Here is a 15,427-nt window from a genome sequence, read left to right as displayed (position 1 = left end):
GCCATCTGCCTAAAGTGGATTTGTTTAGCCCTGTATATCCCTAGTGAGACTCAAATGCTTTCTGTTTTCAGACTCTAAGCCTCCACAGTCGTTACTTGGCCAGCCCCCTAAGCCCCTTCTCAGCCTCAACCTTAACAACAAGGGGGAGGGACTGATTCCCATACCCAAAATGGAGGACTCGGGTCTCTATGGGAACAGTGGAATGAGCAACAATGACTCTGGTTATCAGGTAAAAAATGTATAAAGGGCAAACAAATAAATGATTTGCTTCTTAATTACATTGTTATTGCATGATTTATATAATATAGTAATACAGTATTACAATATAGGATTCTAATTAGACTTGAGTTACCATATTTATTTGTGCATATTCAGAGATAATCTCCATCGGACTTCAAATAGAAAAATATACTAGGATTCACTCTATAACATCACATGTGCAATGTACATTCATTAATACTTCTGAAACATGGAAAAAAATTAAATGGTCATAGAAAAGCTAGACAGCTATGATCATTGTTTCTGTATTTTATATTGAGCTCAGTGATTATGGCTTTTAGTTATATTATTGGCCTTTTCATAAAGTTGTTTTAAAGCCTTAGAAGCATGTCTTTCTAAGTTAAATAGGTCATACAGTGTATTTATAATGTCATACAGTGTATTTATAAAAATGAACCCAAATGAACTAAAAATTTACCATCCAAGGTTTAATTATCTGCTTTCTAGCTTTATCGTTAAAACTATTTAAACTCAAGATGTTACACAAACATCAGAAAATCTTCAAATAACTGTTACGTCTCTACATGTCTTAGGTAGGGACCTAAGGCCTTTAGACGCTCTTTTCTATTTAAATAATTTTTGTGAATGCAAGTTATGTTTTTATTCCTAGGGAGGCTTTGATGAATATGACACAGGCGATGTCTTTAATAACGGCTCAAATAACAACTTTGGTATTGGTAACTATGGAAACGGTAACAGCCTTGGTAACTACGGGAATGGAAAGCCCTTTGGTAGCTATGGAAACGGAAATAATGTTGGACGTATGTCAAGCAGTGGATACAGTGTTGGCAGAATGCCAGGATTGAGCAGACGGGGTAGCCAGGGTAACCAGCAGACGTCTAGCAACAGTCAACTGTATCCAGGGATTATGAACCAATACCAATCAGAGGTTTGTTCATGTTAACACTTTCTCACTCAGAAACCAATTGAAAATGGCTATGTGCACACAGCATAAAACCAGAACAGCCTGCAAGTAACTCGCTGGTTGTTAAGGTTTGATGCTGTTTGCTGCTCATCAGTACCTAAGGTTTGGAGATTAAGCCTTAAAAACTTGAATCTAGTAAGAAAGGTCTTCAATTAAATATAACTTTCTGAGGGACTACAAATACGTGAACATGTGTATCTAAGTTGTAAAGGGTTAAAAGCCATATGGTTCGTTCAGTTACTCTTTTAACCCTCACAGTTCTCTCTTGGGTCTTAAATTATCATTCATGATGATAAAACAAACAATTGGTGTGGTTATTCTGGTCTTTTTCAGCAAATCTGTATCATGGACTTGAACAAATCCACATTAATCTGTGTTTCCTTCATTTTAAACCTTCATGTTGACTACTCTGCCACCCTTATCTACTTCAGCTGCACTCGGAGTACTGTAATGGATGTTTTAATACCCTAAAAACAAAGTAACCAAGGGGGTATATTGAAGTCTGTCATTGTGTTAGTCTGCTTAAGTTATTTTATAGAGAATAATAGGTTGTTGACGTGGATGGAGAATGGTTATCTGGCAAGTCGGAGGAATTATCGGGTGAGCCAAAGGCGAACCCGATAAGATCCTCCAACGAGCCAGATAATCATTCTCCATCCACGTCACCAACCTATTATTCTATTTATCATGTCACATTTACAACATTCGTTGAAATGTTTATAAAATATCTAGTTTTCGAGTATTTTGTGTTTAAACATTTAATATGGGAGACCTACTTTACATGTATTTGGTATTTTATTAATATAAATAAGTATACTTTATTATTATTAATAGAAAAAAGTAAAGGTATGCGCATGCGCGGAGAGCGACTGAAGGATATTCTAGGTCACGTGGTCATCTTGCCTAATATCTTTTGGTTTATAAGGTTACCTGGTTATCAGGCTGATTTAAAGGCATGTAACAGGATAACAGTTTGTAGAGTGAGCTTCTTTCGAATTTCTCAAGTGATAAGATTAAATTTGTCATCACCATTTAGTGTAGATTTTAAAGATTTTCATGCCACAAAAATCCACACATTCCGGAGTTATTTGTCCTTTACCAAAACGGCGCTGGGGTTGTATACAAGTTGTCACAAATCTTTTGGTATGTTTCTTATTACAGGGGTATGATGGGCCGAACTTCTCTGGTATTAACAATGGGAAGAGAGGCGACAGTTGGCAGCAGGGTCAGGTGAGAAGGCGATGTTAACATTCACATTTTTTCACCATTCTGTATATGGGGCTGTTGACTTGTGGGTTGGGAGATATCACATTGTTTTGACTAAAATTGGGGAATTGCTGAATTTTATTTTTTGCAAGCTAAAAATTGAGAATAACAATATTATATTTACGTTCAACACTTAATGTTGCATTTAAAAAAAAGTAAATATTTTTTGCAACCTTCAATTGGGAATTTTAGGCAGTTAATAAGGGAAAATAAATGATTTTGAAGAAAAAAATCACATGTTGAGTTAGTGCATTGTGCCTTCAAAAAGATCCTGAGAACACTCCACTATTCAGGATTGAACCTTGGGCCCACGGATCACGTAGGGGACACCATATCCTTTATCACGAAGATTTCACATTTCACGAAGATTCCTTATTGCATGTCTGAACTGTTTTTTTCCTATGACCACTGTTGTTGATACCTCTGCAGGACGGGTCCAGCAATGAACTATCAAGCATGGCAGAGAAGGCAGCCCTGTATGCCGCAGGGGCAGCAGCCGCTTATAAACATCAGTATGAGGAGTACATGTCCCAGCAGGGTGGGGCAGGGGGAGGGGGATACTACAGCCAGTCTCAGTACCAGTCGTACAGTAACATGGGTAGGTACAAGCAACATACCAACAAACATGCCTCCTGTGGGAACAGGCTAATATGGGCAACATTTTCCGCTTTAATGGTAATTTTTGTACAATGGAAATCTCAACTAAATAAAAATCCAATCTAGGCTGAAAGAATTTGAACCTGTGCGCACTGCACAACCTTATCTGTGATGTCACCTATGCATTAAGCCCCATTGTCCCAGCATATGGCTCATATTGCTCATGTTACAGACAACTCAGAGGGCTTGCAGAGCAATAAACGAAGTATGAGCGCTGACAGTCAAAGCAAGAGCAATAACTGGGGTTACCAGAGTTCCTATGGCAACAACAGCAGCAACAATAACAACTATGGTTCTTATGGCACAAACCAGTCATATGGGCAGAACAGTGGAGGTCAAGGGGACGGTTTGCTTGGTCCTGCACCCATAGGCACAAAACCCAATATGGTAGGTAAGATTTCCTTTGCCCAATATGGTAAGTAAACTTTCTCATATATCAATATGCTTAGTAAAGTTTTCCTTAAACCAATTTGCTTAGTATGGTTTTCCTTTACCAAATATGTTAAGTTTGGTTGTATCTAACCCAATATGGTTACTTATGGCTTTCTTCAACCCATTATAGTAAGTTAAGTTTTCCTTAATCTAATATGCTTAGTAAAGTTTTCCTTAGCCCAATATGGTTAGTAAAGTTTTCTTTAATCTTACATGCTTCGTAAAGTTTTCCTTAGCACAATATGGTTAGTAAAGTTTTTAACCAGGTTTTCCGAAGGAAAAAACTGGTTATTAGATTGGCGAATGTTGGCGGGTGGGCGAAACAAGCTTGTCCGGGCCATAACTATGTCGTTCATTGTGACATTTTAAAATCAATTGGCACATTTGTTCACCATCATTTGGCGGTGTGTCACGCGAAAGAATTATGTCGATATCTCCAAGGTCAAGGTCACACTTTGAGTTCAAAGGTCAAAAATGGCCATAAATGAGCTTGTCCGGGCCATAACTATGTCATTCATTGTGAGATTTTAAAATCATTTGGCACATTTGTTCACCATCATTGGACGGTGTGTGGCGCGAAAGAAATACTTCGATATCTCCAAGGTCAAGGTCACACTTTGAGTTCAAAGGTAAAAAATGGCCATAAATGAGCTTGTCCGGGCCATAACTATGTCATTCATGGTGAGATTTTAAAATCATTTGGCACATTTGTTCACCATCATTGGACGGTGTGTGGCGCGAAAGAAATACTTCGATATCTCCAAGGTCAAGGTCACACTTTGAGTTCAAAGGTAAAAAATGGCCATAAATGAGCTTGTCCGGGCCATAACTATGTCATTCATGGTGAGATTTAAAATCATTTGGCACATTTGTTCAACATCATTGAACGGTGTGTCGCCCGAAAGAATTACGTTGATATCTCCAAGGTCAAGGTCACACTTTGAGTTGAAAACCTGGTTTTGTGACAATTTTGTCCCTTGTCTTTAATGTACAATGCTTAGTAAAGTTTTCCTTTTGCCCAATGTGGTTAGTAAAGTTGTCTTTAATAAGCTTAGTAAAGTTTTCCTTAACCCAATATAATTAGTAAAGTCTGATATGGTTAGTGTTTCATTTTATTTACACATTGTTGGCAGGGGTAGCAGGAAGTTTCGATGGCATAAGGGGTAAGGGGCGGGGGGGGGGGGGGGGAGAATGATCAAAAGGAGCAGGGTGCCCCAGATGTATCAGAATTTTTTGCTAATTGTCATGACAGTTACAATATTTCTCTCTTCCCCCAGACAACTCCCCACGGCCAGAAGCGAGCCTTCAGTCACATACTGCCGTCCCCGGAGCCCAGCCCAGAGGGAGACTACATCGGTCAGCACTCGCAGGGCATCGGCGGCCACTATGCAGACAGCTACAAACGACAGAAACTCTCTGGACGATTTTAGCTTGAAAAGATTTGCTTCCTCTACAGCAGTGATAGATCTCTTCTTATATGTGAAGGCAGGTCATTCCAGACAGCTACAAATAACAGAAACTCTGCACTATTTGAGATTCACTTGAAAGGATGTGCTTCCTGTACAGCTGTGACAGATTTCTTAGCTTCCCATGATTGAATAATTGTCTATTAAAGACAACTGCAAGTACCTGAAACTGTCTGTACAACCGTAGCTTTATTTACATAGTTGGGGGTCTTAAATACAGCTTTGAATTGCATAAACTCTAAGAACGATTTTAGCATGGTTTGAAAAAGTTGTGTGTCTTTTATTAGGCTATGTGTGCCAAGAACTATATGGACGATTTTTTTTAATTTGTTGTTTTTTTCTCATTGAACTATACAAAGTAGAAACTATTTTAGCTTGTGCTGAAATGTTGTTGTAATACAAAGACAGTTATAGGAGAATAGCTGTTAATTAAAGACGGCTACACATAGAAATGTACATCATAATTTTAGCTTGTGATAAAAGTTGTGGAAGGCAAACATCAATAATGCCCAAAGAACTTGGCTTGGTATGAATTAGTTTTAAAGCACAGACTGCTATCAAAGGCAGATTATGAGATATGTGCAAATTAATTTTATCTTGCCATTGAAGTTTCCCTCACATAACAGCTTCACAAGGTAGTGTCTCGTGAGACAATTTTAGCTAGCGCTTGAAAATCTATAATATTCTATTTTGAACTTAACATTTTTTCTGGCATATAAACTGATGGCAGCAACTCTTGAGTCGTTATAGCATTCACTTGAAGGTTGATGATTGAAGAAAGTTTTATTTTGGGAAAAATTTGTTGGACAATAAGAGGGTGTAAGTGAACAGTACAGGGTCTTATAACAAAATGTCTCTCAATGCTGTTAGCCTGTCCTTTACCACTGTTGTTGCATACAAACTACAGACAGGCCTTGACACTAACTTTTTTGACAGGGTACCCGGAGGGAACCCTACTTTCAATTTTTGGTGACCCTCACCCAAACTAGGGTTCCCTCTTGTTTCGACGCACAGCGACCCTCAGCGTAAGCGCAAATAAGTACAAGAAACATACTAGTAGTGTACACATTTTTATTTCCTATATTCAATTCAGTTGCCATTTAAAGCAGACCCATTAATAGCTCATAAGCCTTGTCTTGTAACATAGTCAGTGTATGGTCTGCCTAATTTGGCTACATAATGGGAATGTCTAAAGAGTATACATACCTTATTGATTGCTGCCTTATTTAACATACCAATGGTTTTGCTACCTGTTGTACTATTGGTAGGGGCAGTTTCTGCCTTGTACCGCAGAGCATTTTATTGTGGCCTTCAGACTCGGCTGTTTTCTGATGGCTTTTTTTTTTTTTAGTTTTCACTCTCCCCCAGTGGCAAATGGCCCCTCATTGTCATATTTCTGTCAAATAGTGCATACCATAGTAGTTTTTTTCTTGATCATAGGATAACCAAGACCAGATTTTTGCCCAATCATCCTGAAAATGCCCATTTCGTTTCACTTTCTCGTAACACCTAAGAGTTTCCAACAGCTCTGCATTTGTTTTTGTTTTTTTGGGTGCGGGCTCTTTAACACCCTCTAGGGACCCTCCAGGTATCTCCACATATTTAGCGCAGCTGTTTTTAGAGAAAACCCGAGCTATTGTCATAGCCAGCTCGTCCGACGTCCGCCGTAGGCGTTGTGCTAAAACCTTAACATTGGCTCTAAAATCAAAGTGCTTCCACCTACAACTTAGAAACTTCATTTGTAGATGCACCTTGATGAGTTCTACACGGCACACCCATTTTTGGGTCGCTAGGTCAAAGGTCAAGGTCACTGTGACCTCTAATATCAAACTTTAACATAGACTCTTAAATCAAAGTGCTTCCACCTACAACATTGAAACTCTATATGTAGTTGCGTGGCACCCGTGATGCGGTGCTCTTGTTTGTTTAAATTATCACATTTAAAAGTGAGTTTTGTTTTTGTTGCGGGGTCGCGAAAACCGATTAGTTATCGACCAGGAGTTACTTTCCTTCTCAGGCTGGATTGCACTTTACCGGTACGCAGTTGTTAGCCTTCGCGTAATCGGAATATTTCGCGCATGTACCACATAATAACTGGTCAGAGATATTAAGAATACACTACTTACCGTTTCTGAAGTTCTTTTTATAAACTTATAAGAAATAAAAGGTAATTACCCGGATTCAATATGGTCAATCAATACGAAGTGGTTCTATAAATTTAGGGTTCCCGGAGGATCACCCAACTTGAAAGAACTGGTGACCCTCGCCAAAATCTGGGGGCCTCAGGTTCCCGGACCACCGTTAGTGTTGAGGCCTGACAGAACATTATAAAGTCTCAGGATAATGTAAACAAACACTGAAAGTAATTGCTCACATATACAGGTCTACAAATCACAGGCTATGTAGGACTATTTAAGCTTTCTACTGCAACAAAAATGTTTGTATAAGCATGCTTTAGAATTATGGACTTTTTCTAAAAGCAGTGATTCTCATTTGATTTCAAGATAGGGTAAATGTCTTGTAGTTTATTTAACATTATTTAATTGTCGTTATATCTTAACACAGAACACATTTGTACTGTTTTACATATAAATAATTCATAAAGCTTTCCACCCTTCTATAGCTCTCTTCCCGTGTTGAAATCTAATACTCAACGTTCTCCTGTGCTCTTTACGTGGTATTCTTTCTGCATTTTCTTTACTTGTCAACTTTCCTCTCTCTGATGGTGTCTTGCATATGTTCATGGATGTTAAATTGCTTTTGTAAACCTGTCCTAATCTTCTATCTTCTCATTTGATATGAAATTTTCATGTAATATTAAGACTTACATAAGGAGCTTTGAGAACATGAGCTCAAATTCATTTGTATTAATTTGTATTCATTAACTCGTATAGGTCTATGCCAACTTCACCTCTTGATCTATTATGTAAAATACAATAGACAGGGGAATGACTGAACATTTTATTAATACCTATTCACTTCTTTTAAACCCCATGTTTCAAGATTATATGTGTTAATTACGTAAATATTGTAAATAGCACAATATGTTTGTTTTTATTACTATTGTATGCCATACAAACCCATTGTGTATATATCTGTATTGTATTTTAAAATATGCGTCTAGCACACCCATCTTGCCTCTTTTTCTGTGTTTATCATGTATTGTTCTTGTTCGATATTATATTCCTGTTTTATCTAATGGTTGTGAGCTGAATTGTGAGAACAATAATGATGTGTTCAGTTATCCTAACTTGAAGTATTGTCTCTGCTTTACAAACTTAGATCTTGCTTAATCTCTTAACTATTTTCAAATGTGTATTTTGTTCCACAGTATTATTGTTGCTCCATCATGTTATGTGTGTACCATATGCATTTCAGTTTTATAAATGGTGTTTTTATTATAAATTCTTTGATGATTGTAGGTCATATAATTCTCAGTTGTATTATTTTATTTTCTGAATAGTTGTTTCCATAACTATGTAGTTTTCTTAATCCATGTTAAACAGGTGTGAATCAATTAATTGATGAATGAATGGCCATAGTTGATTTGATTTCTGGAAAAAAACGGGCTTAAGGCATGTGCGTAAACTAATTAGATACCGGTATGTCACAAACCCAGATTAGCCTATTCACTGTCGACAGGCTTACCAGAGATGACACTTTCTTATTTTATTGAGCTTTTTGTTTAAAGGAACAATCAGTCTATTCGAAATGCATCGTTCCAGAAAAGCCTGTGGGCACTTCATGAGAACAATACATTACCCACATGAATTAAGCCCGATTTTCACAGGGACCACCTCATATCTTGGTAACTGCAAGTTCATAGGGATTATTTTGATTATATACTGTTTTGCATGTAAATAAATAAGTAATTTGCAAATAACTGCTAGATAATAGCCTAGTAACTTATTCAGATTGGTAAATTACATCTGTTTTGCAGTTAGATATTTTCTGATAAAAATCGTTCTCTTAGTGCTATTTTGAAATCAATATTTTACTTTTAAGCAAGGCTTGAATCCTTATCCTTGTTATCCTAATCGAACAATGAGCGGAGTTTGATATATATAAAAAATTCCTCATACCACCAATACAACTGTCTCGGATAGTGAAATAGGGTTGGGTTTTAAATGCTACAGTGTACTTTTATTGTATTTTATTATTTCTTTGAATCTGTTCTATTTGTTAATGATAACGAAATAAAAATATTTGATTTTAAAACAAATGTTTTATTGTGATTCATATCAAAATGTGAACCATTGGTATTATTGTGTCCAACAAAATAGAACTATCACTTGAAGTATACTCCAGAATCCTCAAAGAAAATTTATGTGGTGTTGTGCTGTGTAGGAAAACCAGCATATCCGCTCACCTATTCACTATTGTGATTACCATACCAACTAATATGCACCGGAAGCGGAGATTGAGCCACGGTTACCTAGGTATTTAAAGTGTGTACCAACCACTGCGCTAAGGAAGTCCATGAGCTAAATTATTACAATAAATGGATAAAGTGTATCTATAACATCAGTTTGTCCTCATTAGTTTGGTCTTTCCTCATTAGTTTGTGACTGTCCGCATTAGTATTTGTCTGTCCTCATTAGTTTGTGACTGTTCTCATTACGGTAGTTTATGTATGTCCTCATTAGTTTGTGACTGTGCTCATTAGATTGAAACTGTCATTAAGTTGAAACCGTCTTCGTTAGTTTGTGACTTTGTTAATTAGTTAGTTACTGCCTTTATTAGTTGGTAAATATCCTCACTAGTTTGTGAGTGTCCTCATTAGTTTAAGACTTTTGATAAGAATGTGACTGTCCTCATGAGTATGCCACTGTCCTCATTAGTATAGACGTGATAGAGCTGATATGATCCGATTGTTCAAATCCATGCACAATATTGACAGTCTGAAATGGGACGAACTGTTCTCTCTTTCACAAAATGATTTGCGTGGTCATTCCTTGAAACTCCAAACACCAAAGTGCAAGAAGAACATCAAATTAAATTCATTCTCAATTAGAGCTATTTCAATTTGGAACAGTTTGAGTGAAGAAACTATTTCTTCAAATAATGTGAACCTTTTCACAACCCGACTGAACAAGGAAAATTGGAACGTTAAAAAATGTGTACCATCATGTTATGTGCACAATGAAATTAATTAGTCATATATATAAATTGTGAGAAACCTACAAGAAGACCTTCATAAGACGGGCCAAGATAGCTTAAACGCTAAAATTATGGCCCTACGATCCATGTATATCACTGTCCTCATTAGTATGTCACTATCCTCATTGGGCTGTGACGGTCTAAATCAATGTGTCAATCACGTCATTACTCTGCAACTATCCTCATTAGTTTGTGACTTTCTTGATACGTGTGTGAATGTCCTCATAAGTTTACGACTTCCCTCAGTAGTTTGTGAGTGTCCTCATTCGTTATAACCCCATTTAAATGGGGGCTATATAGGAGTCTCTTTTTCGGTCTGTCCCGAAATTTCATCCGATCTTCACCAAACTTGGTCAAAAGTTGTATCTAGATGATGTCTAGGTCAAGTTTGAATATGGGTCATGCCGGGTCAAAAACTAGGTCACGGGGTCACTTAGTGTGTTTTAAACCGAATGTTTGTCCGGACCATAACTATGTCATTTATCGTTAGATTTTAAAATAACTTGGTACATTTGTTCACCATCATGGGACGTTGTGTCGTGTGAAAATAGTACGTCGATATCGACAAGGTCAATGTTACACTTAGAGTTCAAAGGTCAAATGCTTGTTCCGGGCCATAACTTTATCATTTATTGTGAGATTATAAAATCATTTCGCAAATGTGTTCACCATCATCGGACGGTGTGTCGCGCGAAAGAATTACGTCGATATCTCCAATGTCAAGGTCACACTTTGAGTTCAAAGATCAAAAAATGGCCATAACTGAACTTATCCGGGCAATAACTACGTCGTTCATTGTGAGATTTTAAAATCATTTGGCACATTTGTTCACCATAATTGGACGGTGTGTCGCGCGAAAGAATTACGTCGATATCTGCAACGTCAAGGTCACACTGTGAGTTCAAAGGTAAAAAATGGCAATAAATGATCTTGTCCGGGCCATAACCATTTCATTCATTGTGACATTTTAAAATTACTCGGTACATTTGTTCACAATCATTGGACGATGTGACATGGAAAAGAATTACGTCAATATCTCCAAGGTCAAGGTAACTCTTGGAGTTCAATAGTCAAAAATGGCCATAAATGAGCTTGTCCGGGCCATAACTATGTCATTCATTGTGAGATTTTAAAATTACTATGTACATTAATTTTGTTCACAGTCATTGGACGGCGTTTCATACGAAATAATTCAAGAGTTCAAATAATTCTTAAATATCGCTATAAATTATATTATCTTGTTTTGTGAAGACAGCATACAAAATAGTATGTGTCAATGCGGCACGTGGGGGTATACGTCACGTCAGTGACAAAGCTCTAGTTTGAGAATGTCCTTATTAGTTTAAGACTCGTTCTTTGTTTGTGAATGTCCTTTTTTGTTTTTTACTGTCCTCATAAATTTGTGACTGCCCTCATTAGTTTGTGACTGTCTACATTATATTGAGTCTGCCCTCATTATAGTGTGATCGTATTTATAAGTTTGGGACTGCCCACATTAATTTATGACTTTCCTCATTAGTATGTCACTGTCCTCATTGGGCTGTGACGGTCTAAATCAATGTCAATCTCATCATTAGTCTGCAACTATCCTCGTTAATGTGTGAATTACCTCATTAGTTTGTTACTTTCCTCATTTCTTTGTGACTGCCCTCATTTATGTATAGCTGTCCGCATAAGTTTGTGACTGCCATTATCAGTTTGTGCCCGTCATCATTAGTTTCTGAGAATCCTTATCAGTTTCTGACTGTCCTTTTTAGTTTGTGACTTATCTAATTAGTTTGTGACTGTCCTCATTGGTTTGCGACTGTCCTCTTTAGTTTGTGTCTGTCCTCATGAAGTTGTTACGGTCGTCATGAATTTGTGACCGTCCTCATCAGTGTGTGACCGTCTTCATTTCACTGTCACCGACGTCTGTCGTCATTAGTCTGTAACTATCCTCATTTGTTGTGACATACCTCTTTAGTTTGTGACTGTCCTCATTTGTTTGAGAGTGTCGTCATTGGTATGTGACTATAGTCATAAGTTATGAGCCGGGAGCGGAGATTGAACCACGGTTACCTAGGTATTAAAAGTGTGTACCAACCACTGCGCTTATTGCAATAATTGGATGAAATGTATCTTTTCCGTCTGTCATTAGTTTGGGACTACCGTCATTAGTGCCTAATTTCCCTCATAATATGTAAATCTCATAATTAGTCTGACACTAACCTCATTATTTTGTGACTGCCCTCATTATGTTGGTACGGTCTTCATTAGTATGTGACAGCCCTCATTATTTTCTGACTGCCCTAATTAGTCTGTGATTGCCCTCATTATGTTACGGTCTTCATTAGTTTGTGACGGTTCTCATTAGTCTGTGACTATCCTCAATAGTTTGTCACTTTCTTCATTAGACTGTCACTGTTGTAATTAGTCTGTCACGGCCTTCATTCGTTTTTGACTGCCCTCATTAGTGTGTGACTGTCCCTATTAGATTTAGACTGTCCTCATTAGTTTGTGCGAGTTCTCATTAATGCGTGACTGTCCTCATTAGTTTGTGCATGTCCTCATTAAGTTGTGACTGTCCACACTAGTATGTTACCGTTTTCGTTAGTCTGTCACTGTCCTCATACGGCTATGACTTTTTAAATTAATATGTCAATATAATCATAAGTCTGCCGCTATCCTCATTATTCTGCCCCCTTCCTTATTAGTTTGTTACTTTCCTAATTAGTTGGTGACTGCCCTCATTTATGTGTAACTCTCCTCATTATTGTGTGACTGTCATCAAGAGTTTGTTACGGTCCTCATTAGTTTGTGACTGATCTCATTAGTTTTCGACTGGTCTCGGTAGTTTGTGAATGATCTCATAAGTTGTTTACTGTCCTCATCAGTTTGTGACAGTCCTCATCAGTTTCTGACTGCCCTCTTCTTAATTTGTGACTGTCCTAATTAGTTTTAAACTGCCCTTATTCGTTTATGACTTTCCTCATTTATTTGTAACTGTCCTCATTAGTTTGCAACTGCCATCATTAGTTTGTGACTGTCCTCATTATTTTGTGTCTGTCTTCATTAGTCTGTCACCATCGTCGTTAGGCTGTAACTGCCCTCGTTTGATTTGTGGCATACCTCATTATTATCTGACTCTCCTCATTTGTTTGAGACTGCCCTCATTAGTATGTGAATGTCTACATTCGTTTGTGACTAACCTCATAAGGTTGTAACTGTCCTCATTAGTTTGTGACGATGCTCATTAGTTTTTGACTGTCGTCATTAGTTTGTGACTGTCGTCATTAGTTTGCGACTGTCCTCATTAGTTTGGTACGGTCTTCATTAGTTTGTGACGATCCTCAATATTTTCGGACAGCCCTCATTAGTGTGTACATGTCTTCATTAGCTTGCGACTGCCCTCATCAGTGTATGACTGTCCTTATTAGTTTGTGACTGTCCTCATTAGTTTGTGACTGTCCTCATTAGTTTGTGACAGCCCTCATTAGTTTGTACATGTCCTCATTAGTTTGCGACTGCCCTCATCAGTGTATGACTGTCCTGATTAGTTTGTGACTGTCCTCATTAGTTTGTGACTGTCCTCATTAGTTTGTGCCTGCCCTCATCAGTGTATGACTGTCCTGATTAGTGAGTGACTGTCCTGATTAGTTTGTGACTGTCCTCATTAGCTTGTGACTGTCCTCATTAGTGTGTAACTGTCCTTATCAGTGTATGACTGTTCTGATTAGTTTGTGACTGTCCTCATTAGTTTGTGACTGTCTTCATTAGTTTGTGACTGCCCTCCTTAGTTTGTTACTGCCCTCATCGGTGTTTGACTGTCCTGATTAGTTTGTTACTGTCCTCATTAGTTTGTGACTGTTCTCATCAGTGTATGACTGTCTTCATTAGTGTGTTACTGTTCTCATCAGTGTATGACTGTCTTCATTAGTGTGTGACTGTTCTCATCAGTGTGTGACTGTCTTCATTAGTTTGTGACTGCCCTCATTAGTTTGTGACTGCCATCATCAGTGTTTGACTGTCCTGATTAGTTTGTAACTGACCTGATTAGTTTGTTACTGTCCTGATTAGTTTGTGACTGTCCTCATTAGTTTGTGACTGCCCTCATCACTGTATGACTGTCCTGATAAGGTTGACTGTCCTCATTAGTTTGTGACTGTCCTCATTAGTTTGCGACTGTTCTCATCAGTGTATGACTGTCCTGATTAGTTTGTGACTGCCCTCATTAGTTTGTGACTGCCCTCATCAGTGTATGACTGTCCTCATTAGTTTGTGACTGTCTTCATCAGTGTATGATGTCCTGATAAGTTTGTGGCTGCCCTCATTAGTTTGTGACTGTCCTAATTAGTTTGTGACTGCCCTCATTAGTGAATGACTGTCATGATTAGTTTGTGACTGTCCTGATTAGTTTGTGACTGTCCTCTTGTGTATGTAACAGCCCCCATTAGCTGATGCATGTCCTTATTAGTTTTTTTACTTTCCTCATTAGTTTGTTACTGCCCTAATTAGTATGTGACTGTCCTTATTAGTTTTTGACTATACTAATTAGTTTTGGACTGGTCTAATTAGTTTGTGACTGTTCTCATCAGTTTGTGACTGTCTAAATTAGCATGTCCTTGTTGTCATTAGTCTTTAACTGCCCTCATTTGTTTCTGACATACTTCATTAGTTTGTGACTCTCCTCATTTGTATGAGACTGTCTTCATCAATGTGTGCATGTACTCATTAGTTTTTACTGTCTTCGTGAGTTTGTGACCGCCCTCGTTTGTTTGTAAATGCCATCATTAGTTTGTGACTAACCTCATACGTTTGTGACTGTCCTCATTAGTTAATGACTAAGCTAATTAGTTTTTGACTGTCCTTATTAGTTTGTGATTGTACTCATAAGGTTGGTACGGTCTTCTCTTCATAAGTTTGTGACTATCCTCATTAATTTGTGACTATCCTTTTTTGTTTGAGTCAGTCTTTATAGGTTTGTGACAGACCTCATTACTTTGTGCATGGCCATATTAGTTTTTTGCTTTCCTGATTAGTTTGTGACTGCCCTCATCAGTGTTTGACTTTCCTCTTTAGTTTGTTACTGCGCTTATTGGTTTGCGACTGTCTTGATTAGTTTGTGACTGTTCTCTTTGGTGTGGTACTTTCCTCATTAGTATATAACTGCCTTTATTAGCGTGTGACTGGTCTAATTAGTTTGTGACTGTCCTCATTAGTTTGTGACTGTCCTCATTAGTTTGTAATTGTTCCTCATTAGCTT

General features: G+C 37.7%; 1 protein-coding gene across 4 annotated transcripts in view; it reads left to right on the top strand.

The window, feature by feature from the left end:
* Window positions 1–9,247, top strand: part of LOC127874351 (uncharacterized) — a 41,136-nt gene extending 31,889 nt beyond the window's left edge. For 2 of the 4 annotated variants that reach the window (XM_052418602.1, XM_052418603.1), the window contains 6 exons: window positions 72–229; window positions 890–1,168; window positions 2,366–2,434; window positions 2,900–3,068; window positions 3,300–3,514; window positions 4,837–9,247. In XM_052418602.1, the coding sequence (XP_052274562.1) occupies window positions 72–229; window positions 890–1,168; window positions 2,366–2,434; window positions 2,900–3,068; window positions 3,300–3,514; window positions 4,837–4,989 (1,043 nt within the window). In that variant the 3' untranslated portion in view covers window positions 4,990–9,247. Of the gene's footprint in view, window positions 1–71; window positions 230–889; window positions 1,169–2,365; window positions 2,435–2,899; window positions 3,069–3,299; window positions 4,027–4,188; window positions 4,724–4,836 lie in introns of those variants that run through there. The other 2 variants (XR_008046834.1, XR_008046833.1) reach the window with 2 other exon arrangements.
* Window positions 9,248–15,427: the final 6,180 nt, after the last annotated feature.

The sequence above is a fragment of the Dreissena polymorpha genome, chromosome 3 (assembly GCF_020536995.1).
Source record: "Dreissena polymorpha isolate Duluth1 chromosome 3, UMN_Dpol_1.0, whole genome shotgun sequence".
NCBI classification, from domain to species: Eukaryota; Metazoa; Mollusca; class Bivalvia; order Myida; family Dreissenidae; genus Dreissena; species Dreissena polymorpha.
Note: the sequence above shows the minus strand (reverse complement) of the source record. Positions and strands in the feature narration are given on the sequence as shown.